Here is a 20,407-nt window from a genome sequence, read left to right as displayed (position 1 = left end):
CATTCCCCTCACAATGCTTCAGTTTTTACATTCTGGAGTCTTGTGACGTTGGACGGTCCTCATAGCTCTCCCATGGCAGTCAGCATTGGCCAAATGAGAAAAGGTAAACAAATGGCTTGTAGATATTTCTAGTATTGATATATTTAGTGCCGTACTGATTTTACTGTTTACTACTCCTGTTTACTGATTTATTTATATCTGTGTTTGTATGGCACCTAGAACAAGGTTTACTTTTTTTTATTACCATCTGAAAAAGTTTGTCCATCCTCTCTGCTCTCAGTTACTCATTCCTACTCATCCTGCCAAAGTTTTCCACCCTTTCAGCTGTGCTGGATGTCAAGTGAACACTTTGTGTGGCTGTGCTCTAAGTGGGGGAGGAAGTGGAAGCTGCAGTGAGGGAAGGAGGAGCAAGTCTTTGAATATTATCTCCTTAATTGCTTTTTTTCAAATCTAGTACGAGTTGTTCGTAAAAGGTAAATCACCAGCTCTAATGTAGTGCAAAAGGAAAGGATTTTTCCCAGCGATTAAATAGATTCCTGAAAAGTCCCCCGAGCTCCCAAACTTTCAGATCTGTGGTAAGAAATAGAAAAATGTGGGAGTTCCCCAGTTAAGATGGAACAGATCATTCATTCTGCAGATTTCCTTGAAGCCTGTGTGCACTACTCATACTAGCAGGACTTTTTAATGAGCTTTTTTGTCTGTGTGTACTTTTCTACTTTGTGTTTCATCAAGGGGAAGAAGCCTGGTGTAAAGGCAGTGTAGCCAAGCTGGGCTGTACTGTGTGCTTGGGCATTCCATCTTCTCAGCTGTGAATAATGGATTGACAGAAGTCATGGCTGGGACCAAAGGGAAGAGACCAGACACTCAAAATGAAGTCTCCCTGGTCTACTCCTGGTAACATATCCCTGCACACATCCTAACGGCCAAATATCCTGCATGGCAGCTATGAAGCCCTTCTTGCTGACTTATTCTGTATTGTTTTCCTTTTAATAGCCTTAAAAGTCACTGCTCGTTTCCTGCTGATCCTCCTTTAGGCCAGTTTCATAACTAGCCAATTGCATGCTCCAAACACTTGACCTGTAGCGTATATGGGATCTGGGTGCAAATGTATTGGCTCTGGGCCATCGCTGTTGGCTGTTGATAATATTTCATTGGAATTGCAAAACTGTTATGTAGCAACACCATGTTGTTGGAAGAGGCACAAGTGTCTGGTTTGTTTTTGCATGATTCCTACATGCATATAAACTACACTGTGAGCTGGGGTAGAACTACTAGCAAGTGGTGTTGGGTTTCTCATTGCTCATTTTTGCAAATGTAGATGATATGTTGCAAGCAGAATGTATACACATATATTAGCTCAAACTTCCCCTTTCTTTTCCTTGTCCCACTTGAATAATAACAAATAATCATTACTTTTCCCTCAGCTTGGCTGTCCCCAGGCCTGATTCCCTCTACATAGTTTGAGAGTTAGATTGCTTCAATATGCTCTAACCTGTGCTGTAGACTAAGTGTTATCCAGTGACTGCTGCACAATGCTGCAGGACTAGTATTTGTCAGGACAAAGCAAAGATTATTACCTTTATCCACTTTTATATACTGTGCTTTGAACCTTTAATATCATTCAAATTCAACTTTAATTTCTGCTACTTGTAGAGTGAAACTGACTTTGTTTCTGCAGCCCCAAATTTCAGCAATGCCCGGTGACACGTTGCAAAGACTGCCACGTGTTTCAACTGTTTAGGGTGAATGTTCAAAAGCATTTTATTCTTGCAGGGCCCTTCCTGTGGACCTGTTTCAGTGGTTTTATCTCATTTTTGTCTTTTGCTTTAATGTGTTTAGTATGTCTTAACCTAATAGCTCAGTTTGATGCCTAGCAATACTATAGTAGATAGGCACCAAAGAAATAGAATTTATTATAATGCTGAGTTCAAGTACCGGGGAAATCTTCAAGATATCTTGGTACAGTTGTCATTGCAGTTGCAACTGATACAAATTTTGATTTATTGTTGCACTATTAACTCTTGTACGTTATGTGGTGTGCACAGCATGTATTTTAGCAATGTGCCAAAGTCAATAATAATAAAAGATTAGCCTAGAATTTAAATGTGGTGAAAGAGCTCTTTGGTTTACTGGCAATGATAATCAAAGCAAAAAGAGAAACGGGCTCCTTTTACTTTAACAGGACAAAGGTAAATCACAGGTACCACTCATTCCTTCATTGCTTTTTTCAGGTGACCATATGTGTCCCTTTAACTTCATGGCTGAATTGAGTATAGTGTCCTGCTTACAGCCAGGATGCACAGGTGACTGCTGTCTTACCTCCTCCAACCAGTAACTCTGCTTCTACCCCAGCAAAGGCCTGTTTTCATCTGCAAGGCTCCCTGTAACTCACCCACATGCAAATGCTTCTGACCTTAATTAAAGCAGTTCACCTCTCTCTGCCTCAAGGGATGGTTTCCTCATAAGGCAGTTGTGTTTAATTAGCATTTGCATAGCATTCTGCTGCTTTCTCTCTGGGAGCGTTGTTCCGTAGGAGCGTGGGATTGCTGAAGCCTGACTGGCAAGCTTTGCACCCTCCTAATTGACACAGAAGCCAAGTAGAAGTTACACAAGGAAAGAACAGAGAATCGTTAATGATGGATCATTAGCAAGTAGCTCCTTTGAATGAATGTAGATAACTTTATAACTCTGTCAAAGTGAAAAGTAGCATGATGAATTATGCATCAAACAATAAAAGCTCAAGGAAGACATTGGTTTTATAATTGCTGTGCAATTTTCTAGCATGCTCTAGTTTGTAAGATTAATTTCTTTGGGAAGTGTGAAGCATTCTATGCCTGTTGTACACTTAATGTCAATTTTGTTTTTCTCTCATTAGAGTTTTTTATTCTGTGTCTGTTAATATCACTGCACAAGCTCCCAGAGTTTGAGATATGCAATTTTTACACTAGCAAAAATTTGCACAAGCAAGTGAAAAGTGTATAGCTACTAAACTAGTACCTTTTAGGTTCTCGGTATAAAAAGTTCTCAGATACACACACCTGAAATAAGATTGCTTTATATATTATTATATTTTTTAAATAGAAATTGCCTAATAGTTTTGTGGCTAGGTTGAGTTTCTAGACTAATAAATCTCTAAGGGGCATTTTTGCTCTGAAATTATCTTCAGAAGCATTTCAGTTGGCACAGATAGATCATTCCTGTGGCTTGCACTAGTGCCAGTTTAGCCCTCAGTCAGTCCTAGGAAGAGGAATTAATACAAATACTGCCTAGTGATGTCACCTGTCCATTTAAAATGTACTGATCTCCCACTTGAGATTTCCTCTGAAAATTGAACTGTGTGTGTTCAAAGTGAGTAGAATTAGAGGAATAAGTTAATAGAAAAGTTATCCCTGATGTGAGCTGTTTCTTAGCTTTCATGAATATTAGTGAGTGAAAGGGACTGTGAGAGATCATCTAATCCATCAGCAAGCCCCAGGGATCAGCTGTAGGATCAGCTATGCTAGAATAATTCTTGTTCCTGAAGACTTGATGGGTAAGAACCCCGCAGCCTCCTCGCATGGCCTGTTTCAACATTTTGCTACCCCTACCATTATAAAAGTTTATTTTCTGTACCTAACTTCAGTTTCCTTTGTTGCAATTTAAATCAATTATTTCTCATTCATCATGGACATGAAAAAGGATTTTCTTCCTCCTTGCAGAAAGGTCACATGGATTTTTTGGGGGGTTGCGTTTTTTTTTGGTGGTGGTGGCCATTTTTTTACATTTTTTGAAGACAATTTTGAAAGCCTTTTTCCCTGGCCTTTCTCTTTAGGTCCATGATTCCACTTTGTTCAGTCTGTCACGTTTTCTCTGATCATTTTGATTGCTGTCCTGTAGAACCTCTTCAGGTGTTCCAGATGGCTGTGCAGTGGGGGGCCCACACCAGACACTGCTCCAGCTGTGACCTGCCAGCTCTAACTAGAGCAAAAAGATTATTTCATGTGTCCTGCAGGCTTCTCTCTTGTTTGTGCATCCCTGTATGGGGGATGCCTTTTTCATAACAGCATGATGTTGTTGACTCATCTTCACTTTGTGATCTAGAATAACCCCTAGCTATTCCTACCTTGCTATTTGTCCCCTGCCCTGTATTTATATAATTAAATGTAGTTCCTTCCCCTTGACATTATTGAATTTCACTCTTTTATCAGATCATTTCTCCAGTGTAGCCAGGTCATTGTGAAATCTGCTTCACAGTCAGTTTTAGCTTGAAGTCCTCAGAAACCTGAGCAGGTATGATCTGAGTTCCATCAGCCAACCCACTAAAAATATACCGATTAGTGCTTCATCCTGAACAGATTCCTCTGGAGCTCACTTGAAACGTTCTTCTGTTTTAGAAGATCCCAGGTAGCAATTCTCTGAATATGATTTCCCTCTCAGTATTGCACCTGGCTTCAGATTTGCCTAGACCATGTTTCTTTAGTGAGTTTATGGAAAATAGCAGAGAATTTTATTTCGGAAAGTCAAATCTTGATCTGGCATCCTAATGGTCAGAAGGTCATCTCAGCTGACTTTAGATGTCTGGCTGGTAGAGGTCTGCATCTAAGGTACTTGTATACCCTCTCCTTTATGGAGAAACATAGGTGATCACTATTCATCTGGCCAGGTTTAGTCATTTACCAGTGTCTTAGAAGAACTACACTGTAAATGTGTCTTTTCATCTGCAGTGACTCCAAAGGGAGTCTAAGCAACTAAACATCTATATCTAGGCTATCGGCATCTAAAGTTAGATGGGATGTATCTTACCTCCAGCCCTCCTCCAAGCAGAAATACAAGAGATTGAGCATACACTATTTGTTCTAAATACATGCTGGCTGTTAGTCATCTCCTGAGTACTTTCATTGTGATTATTTGTTCCAGTATTTAATGGAACTTGAAGTTAAATGATTCGGTCCACAGTTCCCCAATTCTACCTCCTTTCCTTTTTAAACACAAGATCCATACCTGACCTCTTCCAGGACCATACTCATCAGGAACGTACCAAATTAGCTTGAAAAAAACTGTTTTTCTAAGCACTCTTTATCTTATTTTGTCCTGCTTGGAGGTGGATACCTTTATCGTATTAACCATTTGATTACAGTTGATGAAGACTGTTGAAAAAATGGCATATTTTGCATGACCTTTGTCAGCATCTCTCCTCAAATAAGTAGTAACTTCAAGTAGTGAATTTCCCTACTCATGCCCTTATAGGATGACTTCTTGCTGTGGTTCATTTCCCTTGCTGGTCGATATCCTATGTCTTCAGAAATAAGTCAAACACTGTTCTGCCTGTTAAAATGCCCTATGTATTTCTTTGCATTTCTAAGTAAAGCTCTAGTGTCATAGGCAAAGACATAACTACATATAACTTTTTCTGTAAATTCTTTTTGATGATATAATAAAGACCATAACTATGAATAGAAGAATCCTTTTGCTGGTTGTCCAAAGCATCAAAGGTTGTTGAATTTTGTATTAAAGAAAAGTTTTCAACTGACAATTTGGGAAATTATTGTCCTCTATTTCTCTATAAAACAGTTAGTCTTTCCATGCATACACTGAGTGCATACCTCAGTTTTGATCCCAGAGTAAATTTGTGGCTCATTCTCTCTTCTGAGACTGATCGTAGTGGTATAGCTACTTGTCTGCAGGGAACTACTCTGAAATCTCTGTTCAGTTCACTACAGAGGATTGCTAAAAAGTGTGATCTGGCTACCTGCAATAGACATAAAAGTCTTCATATAGTTGCCAGCTTCCCTAAGTGATTTTCACCTTTGAAATTATTATTGCCAGAGTAAATAAACCATTGTTGAGTTTCTTACAGCTGCTGCTACCTGTATCTTGATAGAAAACATAAAACAAGCTGGGACTATCTTTGCTGTGCATTATGTGAGTTCTACATCACCGCAGGATAATGGAGCATGCTGCAGAGGTACTGGAGCTGTTGCTAACTGGAGATGGTGCTTTCCATCGTCCGGTGCGCTGCTCTGACATCAGTAACAGTGTGTTAATATGACATTTCCTTGCGTTCTTATGGTTGTGCTGCCTCCTGTTGTAGACAGTGTGGGGATTTCTGCACCACATCCCATTGTGTGGGCTTGGCATTGCCTGTGTTGTTCAGATGGCAGAGAGTGGTAGACCTGTGACGTAATATGACTCAGAGCACCCCGATATAGATACTACTGGGAACAAGGGAAAGACTTTCTTAACGTTAGGTGAATATTCAGCAATTCTGCATTTGAGTGAACTACTTAAAACTGGCTTATTAGTACATTATTGTGAACTGGAATTTTTTTAGTCTAGAATTCCAGAATATAACATTTCTGTGATAAGACTGCTGTGAAAATAAGATACTTTCCTTTAAACTGACATAGACACTTCAGTATAAATATGGGCAGTAACTTTTGAAAATAATTTCCCTTCTGTCTGCTTTTTTTACAGGACCAGGTGTCAGATATAGTGAATTTGCTGTGTCACATCCCAAACCACCTCCACTTGTTGGACAGCATACAGTGGAGATACTGAAGGGCATGCTGGGGTATGAGGATGATGCCATAGAAGAACTGCTCCGCACTGGTGCTGTGGCTCAGCATGAGGTCAGATAAGGAACATTAGCTACATTCCTTCACACTGAGTTCACATTACTTTGTCCTCTCTTTGCTCCCTTCAGCTCCCCTAATGGGACTCAAAGAGAAGACATAATTTAATTCCTAATTTTCTTCCATGTGTGTTTGTATGATTTTAACACTGATGTATCAAATAAACAGTCTCATACTGTCTGAGTGAAAGATTTTCTTGGGGCGGGTGGGAGTAAATGTAATTATACAGTCCTGTGTGGCTACTCATTTTCTGTACTTCATATGGGAAATGGAGTTCTTATCATAATTACAGTAATTGCCTAAACGTTTGTCCCCAGAAAGACATAATGTTAGTGAAAAGAAGCAGAACCTTAAAAATCTGTATACTAGACTCTCCACTTGCAGAAAGCTGCCTTGTACAATTATTTTAGTAGAAAATCAATTATGTACAAATTGGTGGTTGATCTGATTGATTTTGAACAGAATCATCAGTCATGAACTCTTTGTTCATCTCTATTGTAAATCATGGATAGAGTAACCATTGCAAAACTCACTTCTTTTCCCTGGTATTCCCAATTACCAATATGTCTGTATATTACATTGCATGGTCATGACAATCCCAGCATGTTAGCAGAAATAAGCTGAAATTGGCACAGTTCTGCAGTTATGAAACAAGCCTATTCCAAGACCGGTTGAGAGGCAAACTATGATTGAATAGTCTTTTGTAATTTTATTCAGAAAGGCACAGGGTACTGTTAATTAAAGATCAATCCACACAAAACCACATGCTGAATGTCAAATACCAGAACTTGCCAGACTTCTCAATCTGGTTCTGTGGCTAGGTACTGATCCCTACCTCTGACTCTAGTCGCCATCCAAAACACCTTTCACTATGGAGAAAACACAGGTTAACTGTGTAAAACTTTTGACTCAGTCCCACTCCCATGATTAAAACACGGTGAGAGTTGACAAACCTTACTCAAATTTAGTAATACCATATCCTGCAGTAGGGTCACTCTTAAAAGTAAGGCACCATACATTGCAATAAGGTGGAAGAATTTGATCCATGACAAATAGTAAGGAAAATATTAAAGAAGAGCCATTTCTTCTCTATAGACCAATTTGGCAGTACATAATTTCCAGATAAAGTAAACTCAGCATATGGGAAGGGTCTAACCTTTGTTGTGTGCACCCAGGGAGCAAGGCAAAGCCTTTGTATTCCTAGAACTAAATAAAACTAACTCAAATTGACACTCAACACATAACATCCGTATTTCTCCCAAAGTATCGGAAACAGGCCTGGCACTATAACTAGCTTGTCGCTTTGTTTCCACTCAGACAACATCCTCTGTATTACATTTGAACTTCACAACTCTGCATTACCTTCTGGGGGAAGAAAAGAGGTTATTACATAATCAAATTGCAGTGGAACCCCACTGTGGTTGCTCATTTTTGAAGCCTAGTGTGTTTTGGTTCATTTGTTTGCTTGTTTTCTCTGTGGTTTTGTGTTCTTTTTTTCAGATCTTATCCTTTTTTTTTTTAAATTTATTTTTATTTTCTCTTGCACTGCATTCCTGGCACCAAACTCCATACTCCGTCCATGTGTTAAAGACATCATGAGATCCTGGAAAAGTGACTTCTTAAATAAATATAGAAATAAGTCTGAACTGAGAATAGGGACACTGTAGGGGAAGAATTGAAACTGGATTGGAAGAGGTTTTGATATAGTCCACCTTCCTTTTAATCTAAGGGGAACATCCCTTTTTTAATGAGAAAAACAGCAATTTGAATTCAGCTTCACATAAAATCGATAATCTGGTATTGAACTGAACTTTGTTTACTAATGAAAACTATTTAGCACTGTCAGATAACATTCACAAATTTGCTGGTTTTACTTTGTTAAGGGCTGTCTTCTTCCCATTTCTAAGAATCACATACATAAGATATAGTAAAATATTGCTCAGTTTTGTTCAAGGATTTCTAAAAAATTCTTTTTTTCTGTGCTTTTCCAAGCAATGGAAATAGCTAATCACCACATCCTTAGCTACAGTAAATTGGCAGAGCTTCTTTGACTTTAACATAACAATGCTGCTTTAAGTCGGCTGAATATCAAGCTATTAACTCCATAATGTATTTTGTGCAGAGTTCACACGCAAACAGTGTTTCCCTTTCTTTTTCGTTTTTAGTGTTTTCCTCTCTGCTATGTTGACAGTCAAATGCCTAAAGGGATAATCAGAGACATTATTTTGTCTCACCTCCAGTACTTACTGCGGTAGGAGAAATCCAGATACCATTTCTCAGTGTTTAAGTCATACACTCACACACAGACTGTTGCTAACTCTTCTTCAAGTCAGAAATGAATGGAAGTCTTTAAATAGGTGGGTGTCTGGGAGCCTAAAAAGTCCTGTAGCTTCCAAGGTCTGATCATGAAATTTTGTCCTTTCACAAGGTTTGGTCCTTTGATTTTGGATTATTTGGAAGACAGTTAAATAATTGTCATGATATCTAAGCTGTTATAATACACTCTTCCTTTAACAATGAACAAATACATGCAGAAAAAGAGTATTTACAAAATTTACTGCACTCTTCCCAGGAATCTTCAGAAGTACATGTCTCTAGAGCTCAATTGCATTTTGACAATCTTGTAATTTCAAAATGGTTTTATCTTGTACTGCAAAACTGGAAATCAACCATCACATGGGATTCTGGACCTCATAAACTGAGATCCCTCCAATTTCAAGGAAGGGATGTAGTTAGGAATGACTATACACAGCTGCCTCTGGCAATGAACGTTTGTTTTTCTCTGCTTAAATTGGAAAGGAATCTGCTGGTGCTGCCATGATGTGAGTGTGTGTGGTATTGGCTTTAATTTGACTTGATTTACCCATCAATGTATTAAAAAAAAAAAAGAGAGATGCAGGATGCACCTGTTGTCTGGTTCGAAACTGAACCCACCTATAGCTGTTTGCCAGGAAGCTATAACTACCATAGGAAAAGGAGATTTCCATTTTGGCATTTGTTCTGACTCCTTGGTCCATGGCCCCTTTGGCTCCATTCTCTGCGTTAGGGGATCCCATTGTTCTTGTATTATCTTGACCATGAAAAATGTTTTATCAGCCCTCGTCATATAAATGTCTTCCTTTCTTTTCCATGCAAGCTAAGAAAGCTCTTCACCAGGTATAAATCACCCAGAAAACTATAAAATTGGTGGAGTCAGGCTGGTTTTGCATAGCCTGAGGATCTTGCTGAGGGATATTTTAATGCATCAAAAGAAAATTCCAATCAAACAACAGGCAAATGGACAGTAATGGATTTTTCTTGCTCCTATGCAGATCTTGTTCCTGGTATCTCTTCCCCAGAATCTTCCCACGCACTTGGGAAGTCCCTGCACGGTTGTCTGCAATGGGTGCCCTAGAACTGACATTCAAAAGTAGGTCTTTTTTGATTAGTGGCCAGGAGGAGCAAGTTACACACTAGCAGAAGCCCGCCAGCCTCGACAGCTATCCAGCCTATGTGCAAAGCCCAATGAAGCCATATTCATGCGAAGATAGATCTGTTGGAAGGGATCATTTAATTGTGCTGGAAGGCAAATGCTCCTTTTCTTCTCAGGTTTATAAAATCAAAATCAAGAGAAAAAGTTATTTGTCATTTTCTTTTTTTTTTTTAAATATAAAAACAAGCAGAGAAAATGGGGAAAATATACCCATTCTTGACTTACATTCAAAATATAAAGGTCCTCTTTTTTTAAGTTCATTGAAATAGAAGCTTTTGATGCCTGTTGATGTTAATCAGTTTTGGCCTTGCTTCTTCAAAGATTAAAGTTCAGCCCAAAGGTGTCTAATGACAATGTGCTAAGGCTCAAGTAGCAGTCAGAATAACTCTTCCAGTGAGTGTGCATGCATACTCAAAAACTGGGGAGAGCATTTTCTTTAAATTGTCATACAGCTCCACCACTCACAGAGCACTGTAAACCCTCAGCCTGGTGAACCTGGAGATAAAAGGCAGCTAGGCATCTCTATGACTAAAATGGTCATCATTTCTTTTAATATCTGAATGACAAGACGTATTTAATCCTTTGACCTTCCTAACGTTATAACAATGTATTAAAATATATTTATTTCCTCAAAATGTATTAAAATGTATTTAATTGCCAAAAGACAGAGGAAAGGTAAAGTACTTTCAGAGTTCAGGAATGCTGGCACAGTGGCTCACATTTCATGTCAGTGACATTAAACAGTGCCAGATACAGTACTTTTCTTAACTGCTTGTACATTGAGTTTAATGTGGCCTGGTGAAATGCTAAACGCTATTAGCTAGTGAAAAAAAAAAAGGCAAAAACAACCTCAGAGCAGTTCCTGCAGGATCACGTAACCTCCCTGCACAGAGGGCTGCATGACACTGGCCAATGTGATAAAAATACACTGATAAACAGTGATATAGTCACCTTTTTAAAGCTGACGACCAATCAATTCAATTACTGTATGTTTCTGTTGTGACTGGAATTTGGATCAGATGTGTGAGAAAAATGCCTGGGATCACATATGACAAGGACCCATGAAACTTTTGCAACGAGATCTCTTTTTTGGCACAGGCTGTGTCAAGCATTGAAGGGGGGCCAAGCGAGGGTTGAGGTGGGGACGAGTTGTTAATTTTTAGTTTTCTTCTATTCTCCAGAGCTACAGATAAAAGTGAATTAGCAAACACCAATTAGCCCTTAGTTAACAAGAAATTCTTAAAAATCATAGGGTAAACGGTACACTAAACTCCGTGCCTTAAAAGGCCTTCAAGATGGTCTAATTTACAGTGAGCAGTGTCACACTGCTTATTTACAAGGTACTCAGGAAAGCAGGCTGGGGAGGAGCCCACTTCACTGCAATTGTTTCTGTGCTTCAGCTCTTTCACTATTTGTCTATCTAATAACTACCCCAAACTGTCCAAAAGAGCTTTAAAGTACAAGAAGAAATTTGAAGATGTGTAAGCTGGTAGAGGAATCCATACATAGCTCTCATCTCTTGCAGATCCATTGTAGGAGAAGCTGAAGTTTCACATTAAAAAGTTGCATATAAAAATGCAGGGTAGTGTGTGCATTTCCCACTGACACTCTCTTCTCCTGAAGGATTGAGCCTCTGACTAAAGCAGATGTTGTGTGAGAAAAGTGACAGTTCTCTGATAAATTTTTTGGTCTTTTCATCAAAACCCTTTCTCTCTCCCAAAACCAAAAGTGAAGGCTTTTAGCTGAAAGATGGAAATACTGATTCAGCAATGCCACTGCAGAGCTTCCTGCAAGTCACAATTCAAGTATCTCATGCCCCTTTCATCTTCAGGCCAGGTGGCCACAGGACTCCTGTGATATATCACACGAGTTTATCATGAGAGTATACTGTGCTGCTTAATGGGAAATGCAGTCTAGCCAGAGGAAAACGATCATGAAGCAGTCACTCTACAAAACTATACATAAGTCACTGGGGCACCATTTTTCTGAATTCAGGTTTTCAGGGACAAAAACCATTGTCCAACTGTCATACTCCTAGGCAGTTCTGCCTGCTTGGTGTAACATATCCACTCTACTAAATTCTCTGTGCTTTAAGGGACATATTTCGTGGGGAACAGCTTGAGATAGAGAAAGGATCTTAAAAGTAACCAGGATCAAAAAGAAAACACTGCTTGAGATGTACACTCAGTTACATCTGTGTTGGCAGAAAACTCTGTATTCTGTGGTATGGTAAGTAAGGCTGATGCATTATCTGCAGCCCTTGTGTGCAGCCCAAGTCTCCCCATACCTCTGCAGAACAGTTCTGGCTGTAACAGCAGCCGACCTGACAAGAGCTTACATGACCAAACAGAGTGGCAGCAGATCCTGGCTGCAAACCAGTATTAACTACCTTAGACCTAATGAGGTGTGAGGACCTGCTACTCTCAGTCAATTATGTTAATTGGGTAAGAAATATTAATTTGTTAACAAATTTGCATTTGTTAATACTTCTGAAGATTCTTTCCTGCTTGCTGACTCATTTTGTGTGGGTTTATGGGCTTGCCTTCTTCAAATTCTCTCCTAATGCACTGATTGTCCTATCTCCTTTGCATTTTCAAATGCATTTGTGGAGTTTTAGAGCACGTGTTTCCAAAGCATTGTACCTCTGACCAAACAACTGATTCTCCTAAAGCATGAAAACTATTAGAAAACATCACAGATCTGCTTTGTGCCATAAGCACTGGAGAATTTAAAGCCTAATCCATTGCCCTTTGAAGGCAATGAAGGGGAATTCACATTGATTTCAGTGGACTTTGAGTCTGAACCTAAGTCAGCAGCATGAATTTTTTCATGTTTCTGAATATGCCAGATTGTGTCATTTGCTTATAGACAAACTATTAACATATTTTCTCTCTGGAGATGCTTTAAAATAATTAGAGACATTCTAGGTACACAAACCCTCATTTCTTTAACTTCCTACGGGAAAAGATTTCATATTTTCCTATGCTCTCATCCAGAAACCTTAAACCATTGGGTTTTTTGTTTCTTTGGTAGGGTTAAAAAGTATTTTCTCTCTCTTTTGTCATTGTACGTTCACTTTAAATTATAATATGATCTAAAATTTAGGTGTTTCTTAAATCAAATGCCCCACGAGGCTTTATACAATATTTGTACTTGTGTTAACAACCATATTATTAGCAATGTTAGTAGATGACATCAGTAGAAGACTCATTTACTGAGCTGTGTTTGAAGAAAGAAGAAATCCTAACCTTTTTTGTGAGTAGCTTATTGTGAGAAATGTGGTCTATTGGCAACTTTAAATACTCAAATACCCAGAATCAGACCTTAAAACAATCACTAGTAGTTTAAAAATTCAGGAGACAGTTCTAAAATAGTATGATAGAACAATATACCTAGATGAGATTTTAAAAGGAAAAGAAGCAATAGCAAGATTTGTGGTAAAGTTGATAGAGCTGGCAACATCTCTTGTACATGTATTTGTCTGTGCAACAAAATGCAGGTCATTGCTGGCTTCCTTGCAGGCCTGGAATTTGTCCAGCTTGGTTCTCTGGGCTTTAGGGAGCTGATTTTTTAGGAGTTTTTTTAGGAAATTGTTGGAAGTGAATTCTGCTGATGATTTTTCTAGAAGTACTTTTTAAATATCTGGTTGTTGATAGTACTACCTGGGCATTCAATCAGCAGCTGAATGCTGGAATCAAGCTGATGTTACTTGATAAATTGAAATAGATGCTCTTTCATGTTATGCAGCATGCATTTGAATAGGTTGGATATGAACATTTGCAGTGTTATGCAAATAAGCATTGTGTGATTGAAAACAGTCTTAATTGGACTGGTCAAGTGCATTTCCCACCTCTTTCTACAAATAAAATCAAAGGCAGTTCTTCAAATTCTTCACAGAAGAAGGAGCCAGAAACTGAACTCTTAAGGTAGGATGAAGACTGATAGCAGCAGATATAGGAGCAGGTCTTGAAATGGTGGAATTTATCATAGCTCTGTTGGCTTCCTTAGCTTTTAAGGATTTATCCTCATGTGAAGAAGACTAGTCCAGTGGTTGTTGGGCTAACTGAGGGCTATCAGAAAATTTGCATGCCACAGATTTCCTGTTTGATGCTGGGCAAGTCCCATTCCCTTCTTTTAAGCTGTCTGTATGTAGTTTGGTACTTTCCAATCAGAAGGACAAACTAGAGATTGTGAGCTGACCTGATAGCAGAGGCCATCTCTGTTTAGACAGATGGAATCCATTGTCTGTCTTGCAGAGCCATTGTGTTGATTTTAAAATGCATGTGTTGCAGCATAGCAGAGAAGTTAAATTGTTTTGCAAAGTGAGGACATTCTATTTTTCCCGTAAAACCAATATGAACAACCGCAGTTTCCCAATCCCATTACTGAAGCAGAGAGAAGCCTCCCCAAAGGGCTTGTGAAAGACCTCCACAGATCATTTGGGTATAAACAGATAGTATCTTTGTACCTAGTGGTTGCTTACGTATAAAAACTGAGATCACAAACTTTTAGAGTTTGGCCTTTCTGGCAGTGACTGCAAAAAGTTCAGGAAGTTAATCTCATTTTCTGACTGGGATAGTGACTTTAAGGTTAGGGAGATTAGCTGCAATGTATATTCACAGGAGGAACTACTGGCAGCACTAGAAGAAGCTGAAAAAAAGATGGTTTTACATCTAAGGTGGAAAAAAGAAAAGAAGAAAGGCAAGGCAAAAGAGAAAAAGAAAATAAAGATAAGAGAGAAAAAAAGCAAAAAGAAAAGAAAAAAGGAAAAGGAAGAGAAGAAAAATGAAAAGAAGGAAGGAAGAAAAGAAAAAAGGAAAAGAGAAAAGAGAAGAAAAAGAGAAAGAAGATAAAAGATAAAGGAGGAAGAAGAGAAGAGAGAAGAGAAGAGAAGAGAAGAGAAGAGAAGAGAAGAGAGAAGAGAAGAGAAGAGAAGAGAAGAGAAGAGAAGAGAAGAGAAGAGAAGAGAAGAGAAGAGAAGAGAAGAGAAGAGAAGAGAAGAGAAGAGAAGAGAAGAGAGAAGAGAAGAGAAGAGAAGAGAAGGTGACAGGCCTTGGAATACTGAGAAAAATTTGTCATATATGTTGCTGTGGTTGATCCTTCTGGTAGCTCTAATAGTGATACATAGCATTAAAGCTGTGGTGAATCATCACAGCCATGGAAAGGCAGAGAGCACCGGCAGTGACCTGGGCTAGCCCAGTGGCGGGATTTCAGTAGGGATGCAGGAAGGCCTTAGGCACTGCATGGTTTAGTCACTGGCGTGTGCCTGGTGGTTACCAGGCGGAGGGGTGAAGTTACACAGGGTAGGACAGACACATGGACAGAGCATCAAGCAGAGCTACCTCTGCCACCAGGGCAAGGAGGAACCCAGGGAGAACTGACTGCAAACAGAAGCTCTCCAAATCTTGGAAAATATACTCAAACGAGCTAAGCAATCATTCAGGATCAGTTCCCTGATCTGGAGGTATGTGCTGATCACTTGGTTAGAAAACTTCCCTAGAAGGATGGACGAGAGACTTTGCCTTTTGAAAAACAGAAGGTAACGCTGTGTTCTTTTCCATATTCCTCACCCTGCAAAGTTTCAAACGCAGGGCCTGATCCCATGCCAAGTGGAGCACATGGAATTACTTCCTTTGCCTTTGATACATTCTGGCTCAGCATTTAATTAATAGTCTTGATTTTATAAATAGTTTTTTGGTTTTGAACTTTTCACTCCACCTTTCTCAGATAGAAAGATGGGACCCACACTTATCTCATTAATTTCAGATGGTTTGTTTCTGCTTTCAAGGTGTGCACGTGGAGCACTCTGAACTTCCTGGACACAAATGAACGTGAAATCTGGCCTACGCTTAAAAGTAGGTCTGAATCTGTAACGCCAAAATGTTTTGAAAGTGAATTTCAGTCCGATTACATTTGTAATGCTCATGTGCATTCCAGGAAATACTGAAATATTTGACCTCCAAAAGAAAAAATAGCAATGAAAAGTGGATTGAAATCTTGCACGTTCAAATACAGAAGAAATTTAACACTGGCCAAGACTTGCTAAGCCTGTCATTTGAGCCTTGCTGATTAGTTACTGAAATCATTCACCCAGAAAAAAAAAAAGGATTCCATTTGATTTCAGCTAATACCCAGTTTTGCAATCTGCTCTCAAACTGAAAAATGAATAGAAATTAAATGACCTACACAGTTATGTCAAACCATACAGTTTAAAAGAAATTGGTTCAGTTTCCATGCAAACTGCCATGGAACTGCATCAGCTTCTAAAGGAAGAAAAACCAGGAACTCAGGCAGTTGTCCAAACATTAATGTCAGTAACTCATCTTTTGACTCGCCATGCTGAAATCTTATTTTTTCCCATTTAAAGTTCAGAAGAAACTGAAAGTATATGAAAGACTATTTGGGCTCAAAAGATACTTATTTTAGACATTACCATCTGAAAAATGTCCTTGCTTTTACATCTTCAGGCTATACTGCCAATGCAGAGGATATTTGCTTCAGAGCAACAGCTGGGTGTGGGTGCCCCAGCTGTGGATTTGGAGCTTGACTCCGTTAAGAGCAGCCCCAAAACAGAGCATTAAGGCAGCGTTGAGGGGTACCAGGGTTGTCCCTGGGACACAGTGGTGTCCTCCAAGGAAGGCAGTGTGGTGTCACTGCAAGGAAGGCAGTGTTGGGCATTGCAGGGGCATGGACACCTGTGCCCCTCAGCACTGTGGCTTAGGAGCCAGCTGGGCTCACAGAGCTTACACCTGGTGAGGAAAGAAGTAGGTCTGCAGGGAGGACTCAGTGTGGGTGTGAGGAACAATGATTTGGGGGACCAGATGAAGGAGGGAGGCCTTATAGGGTATTTGGAAACTGAAAGGTGTTTCAGTCCCTATTTCTGTCTCTTGGAAAGGAAAGGTCCATTGGACTGAAATTCAGTCCAATGCAGCTGAAATGCCTTGTAAAGCTATACAGGGAGGAAGGAGGGCTGCTAGGCTGTGGGGCAGGGCAGCTCCTGCTGGCTGTTAGCCACATGATTTGGGCCACTCTATCATGCCAAATCTGTGAGTGTTAACTGCTCTTTGATTTATTTTACTCCCAAACTTGACAGAAAGCCTGCCTTTTGGAAAGAAAGCCAGCAAAACTGCCAGAGCATTAACAGCACTGCAGGTCTGTAAGTGTAGAAAGACCAAGGTGCAATGATGTGTCTCACCTGAAACTAATGCTCAGAAATTTAGGGCAGGTGGTTTGTGAGGGCACAAAAGGGGGTCCCCTGAACTCTCTGCTGACCTGCTACATCAAGGATTTCTCTTGGTTGCTCTTCCCCCTTCTGCTCTCTGGTTTATCCAGTTGCTTTGTAATCTCTTTGGGCAAGGACCGCCTGTTTCTGTGTGTTTGGCCAGCATAATAAGGTACTGATTTTGCTTGGATGTTACAGTGATATGAATAAGTAGTGTTTTGTTCATCAGCTATAAATTCTGAGAAAACTGGCTATCTTTCTTGTTGTGCTTTTGGACTTTGTCACCAAGAAAGTATCTGATTTCTTCTATCACTATGAGTTTGCGCTACACTCAAAAGACCTGACTCTTCTTTTTTTGCTTTTGTCCCTATTTCATATCCTTAACTCTTAAAACTGCCTTGCACTTATCCCTTAGACTTCAGACTTTTTTTTTTCCCTTCTGAATGTTTTCTGTTGTTGTCAAAAGAAGAAATGTGATAATTTGGAAGGTTCACAGAAAGCATGTTTTGTGATTATTGTTCTTGTGATCCGTCCAATGTAAACTGCTTTAGAAAAGTTCTGTTCTAGCCACTTTAATTCACTTTTGCAGAATACTGGATTTGCAGTTGGCTAAAGACAAGGGCTTTTCTTTTAATGGGTACTCTGAGAGGAATGCAGTTTAACTGTTCAGTTTCTGTCCTGGCTTTTAGCTCTGCCTAATGGTGCCCAGGGGAGTCCTATGTGGTTAAATTAAGGCTAATCTTCCTCTGCCACCTTTTTATTGTTGATAAGGGGCAAATATGCTTCTTTGAGTGCGGTGGCCCTTGGCACTGTGCTACTAGGGCAGTTTGAGGGTGCTCTATCCAAGGCCAGTTCCTCATCCCTAATACGGTCTAAAATAGTGTCACAGAAATGTGTGCGTCTGCTGCAGCTGTGGAACAACTCTGCTGCCCACGCAGGCCCGAGAGGGAGATTCCCACAGAGCTTCTGCATGCAGTCATGTTGCAAAGCCTGCTCAGTGCTGAACCACAGCCTGGAAGGGCTGGTGATACCTGGGAGCACAGTCTTGATAGGAGATTTAAAACTATGAAGCTTGGCTTTCTGTGGGTGGAATGACACCCGTTCACACCAGCTGGGAACCCAGCCCGGTTTCATGTTTCTGCTCACTTTGGAGCCCTTTTACTGGGTGTTTACAAGGTTGTTGATGCTTGCAAAGGCAAGGCTAGGTTCCCACAGCTGACTTTCTCTCACTGATCCTGGAGAATTGCTGAACAATCTCTGGGGCGTATGCCAACTTGATAGGAAAGAATTACCCTGAATCTCTCCCTTTTTGTTTGCTCTGTTGCTGTGGCCTCCTGGCAGCAACCATTCCAGGAATTAACTCTTCTAAAATAACAGGACATTTGTTTTGTCTAATCCTCTAACTTATTTAACTCTTGCCAAATCAGAGCAGAGATGGTGGGGAGCTTAACCAAGTCTAGCTCTTCAAACTGATCGCTCCAGTGACTGGATTTCTGCTTTCCATCTTCTCCACTGGAAACTGCAGAGATCGTGCTCGCTTGGCACTTCCACCATGTGTGAGGAACTAGGCCCACAAAGGGGCCACACAAGGTGCTGATGGGAGTGTGCAACAGAGTGCTTCCATGTAGACAAACAATGACTAGAGGGCTGTGGCTAATAGTTGGGTACCCATCATGGCAGCACTGACTATTAGGCAGTAACGTCCTGTCCTCCAGTACAGCTTCTCAGGTATCTTCAAAGGATGTAGACTTAACCTCCCAGTGAAAAACAGCCAGAGGCATGTTGTTTAAGTCCATGCTTAGTCCCAAATGCAGTGGAGCCATCAACTGTGGTCTCTCCCACCATCCTTCTTGCTCTGCTGCCATCATTAGAAAAGCATCCATCCTTGTCAGCAGGACACTGCTGGTGTAACAGTGATGCTATGGTGAAGATATCCCATCTCCTTTATTAAACATCATGCATTTCTGCTTTGAAAAGAGGTCCCTGGAAGATTTCTAAAGAGATGCAGCCCCATCATCTAATGGAGTTAAATTGTGACACTCCACTTTTCTGAGTTTGTAGATGACAGAATTTTTGCCTGAAAAAGCAATGGATTTTGCCAACACTTACAGAAGCTGAAAAAAATTCTGCATGCTAAAATAGAGGATTGGTGTTTCCTGATCTTTCTTTGCAAAAAGCAGAAGACAGAGTTGATTTTTTTTTTTTAAAGGCTTCTTAATGCATGTGGTGTAGTTCCCTTTTGAAAAAGAAAATCAGCTAGTGCTTGAAGAAACTAAATCTGTGTTTGTGGATTCTGGTGACGCAAAGAAATTCCTTAAACCAAAATTTAATTTCTTGTGGAAAAAGCAGGAGTTGTTTTTAAAACCATTTCTAAACATGATATTTTTCTTCTTTCTCTTGTTTTTCTTTAGAAAATGGATATTAATTTGGATGATGTGACTTGATGCTTTTTTTTTCTTGTCATATAATGTTATTAAAACATTTTGGTGCAAGTAATTAATCTAGTTCTTCAAGATTAATAGCGGATTCCTACTGACTTGAAAATTCTGGAGCGCGGGTTGACATTTAAGCTCTCTTCATTGATTGTATAATAATATATGAATAATTAACCCTCGATTTTTACTCACATGTGGATTCCATATGTCTGTTAATTTTATTTCATTCTTTTTCATGGTATGTGATATGTCAGGTATTCCTTTTATGTAGTATAGGCTTTAGTATTTCCATCAGTAAAAAGCACTGGTCAAAGTTCTGCTCCTGTTGCACAGATAACTGTGACTCACAGCTCTGTTTGGGACTCAAATCTATTTTATACTAAACTGTATTTAACTAACATGTCTGTTTATTTCACTGAAGTATTCAGAGTATCTACTTGATTTGTGATTTCTTCTTCTACCATTAGTGTCCTTGGTACAACATTGTTGAGAACAAAGGTCACTTTTGTGGAACAAGTGACCTATGTGCTATGATGCTCTGGGCTACAGAATATGAGGAAGGTATGGGGTGTACCTAGGCAGTAGATACCTGACCTAACAAAGCTAGAGAGATCAAGACAGCTTTTTGTTTGCACGCAGAGATGTGGTACTTTCACGAATAAAAAAA

The 20,407-nt window shown here is 39.7% G+C and overlaps 1 protein-coding gene across 10 annotated transcripts in view; it reads left to right on the top strand.

Moving 5' to 3' along the window:
* Positions 1-6,771, top strand: part of SUGCT (succinyl-CoA:glutarate-CoA transferase) — a 336,110-nt gene extending 329,339 nt beyond the window's left edge. For 7 of the 10 annotated variants that reach the window (XM_072853552.1, XM_072853549.1, XM_072853550.1 and 4 more), the window contains one exon: positions 6,454-6,771. In XM_072853552.1, coding sequence (XP_072709653.1) covers positions 6,454-6,617 — 164 coding nt within the window. In that variant the 3' untranslated portion in view covers positions 6,618-6,771. The remainder of the gene's footprint in view (positions 1-6,453) is intronic. The other 3 variants (XR_012041116.1, XR_012041117.1, XM_072853557.1) reach the window with 3 other exon arrangements.
* Positions 6,772-20,407: the final 13,636 nt, after the last annotated feature.

Source organism: Ciconia boyciana, chromosome 2 (assembly GCF_034638445.1).
Source record: "Ciconia boyciana chromosome 2, ASM3463844v1, whole genome shotgun sequence".
In the NCBI taxonomy this organism is placed as follows: Eukaryota; Metazoa; Chordata; class Aves; order Ciconiiformes; family Ciconiidae; genus Ciconia; species Ciconia boyciana.
The sequence above is the reverse complement of the archived record's forward strand: the minus strand, read 5'-3'. Positions and strand labels throughout refer to the sequence as shown.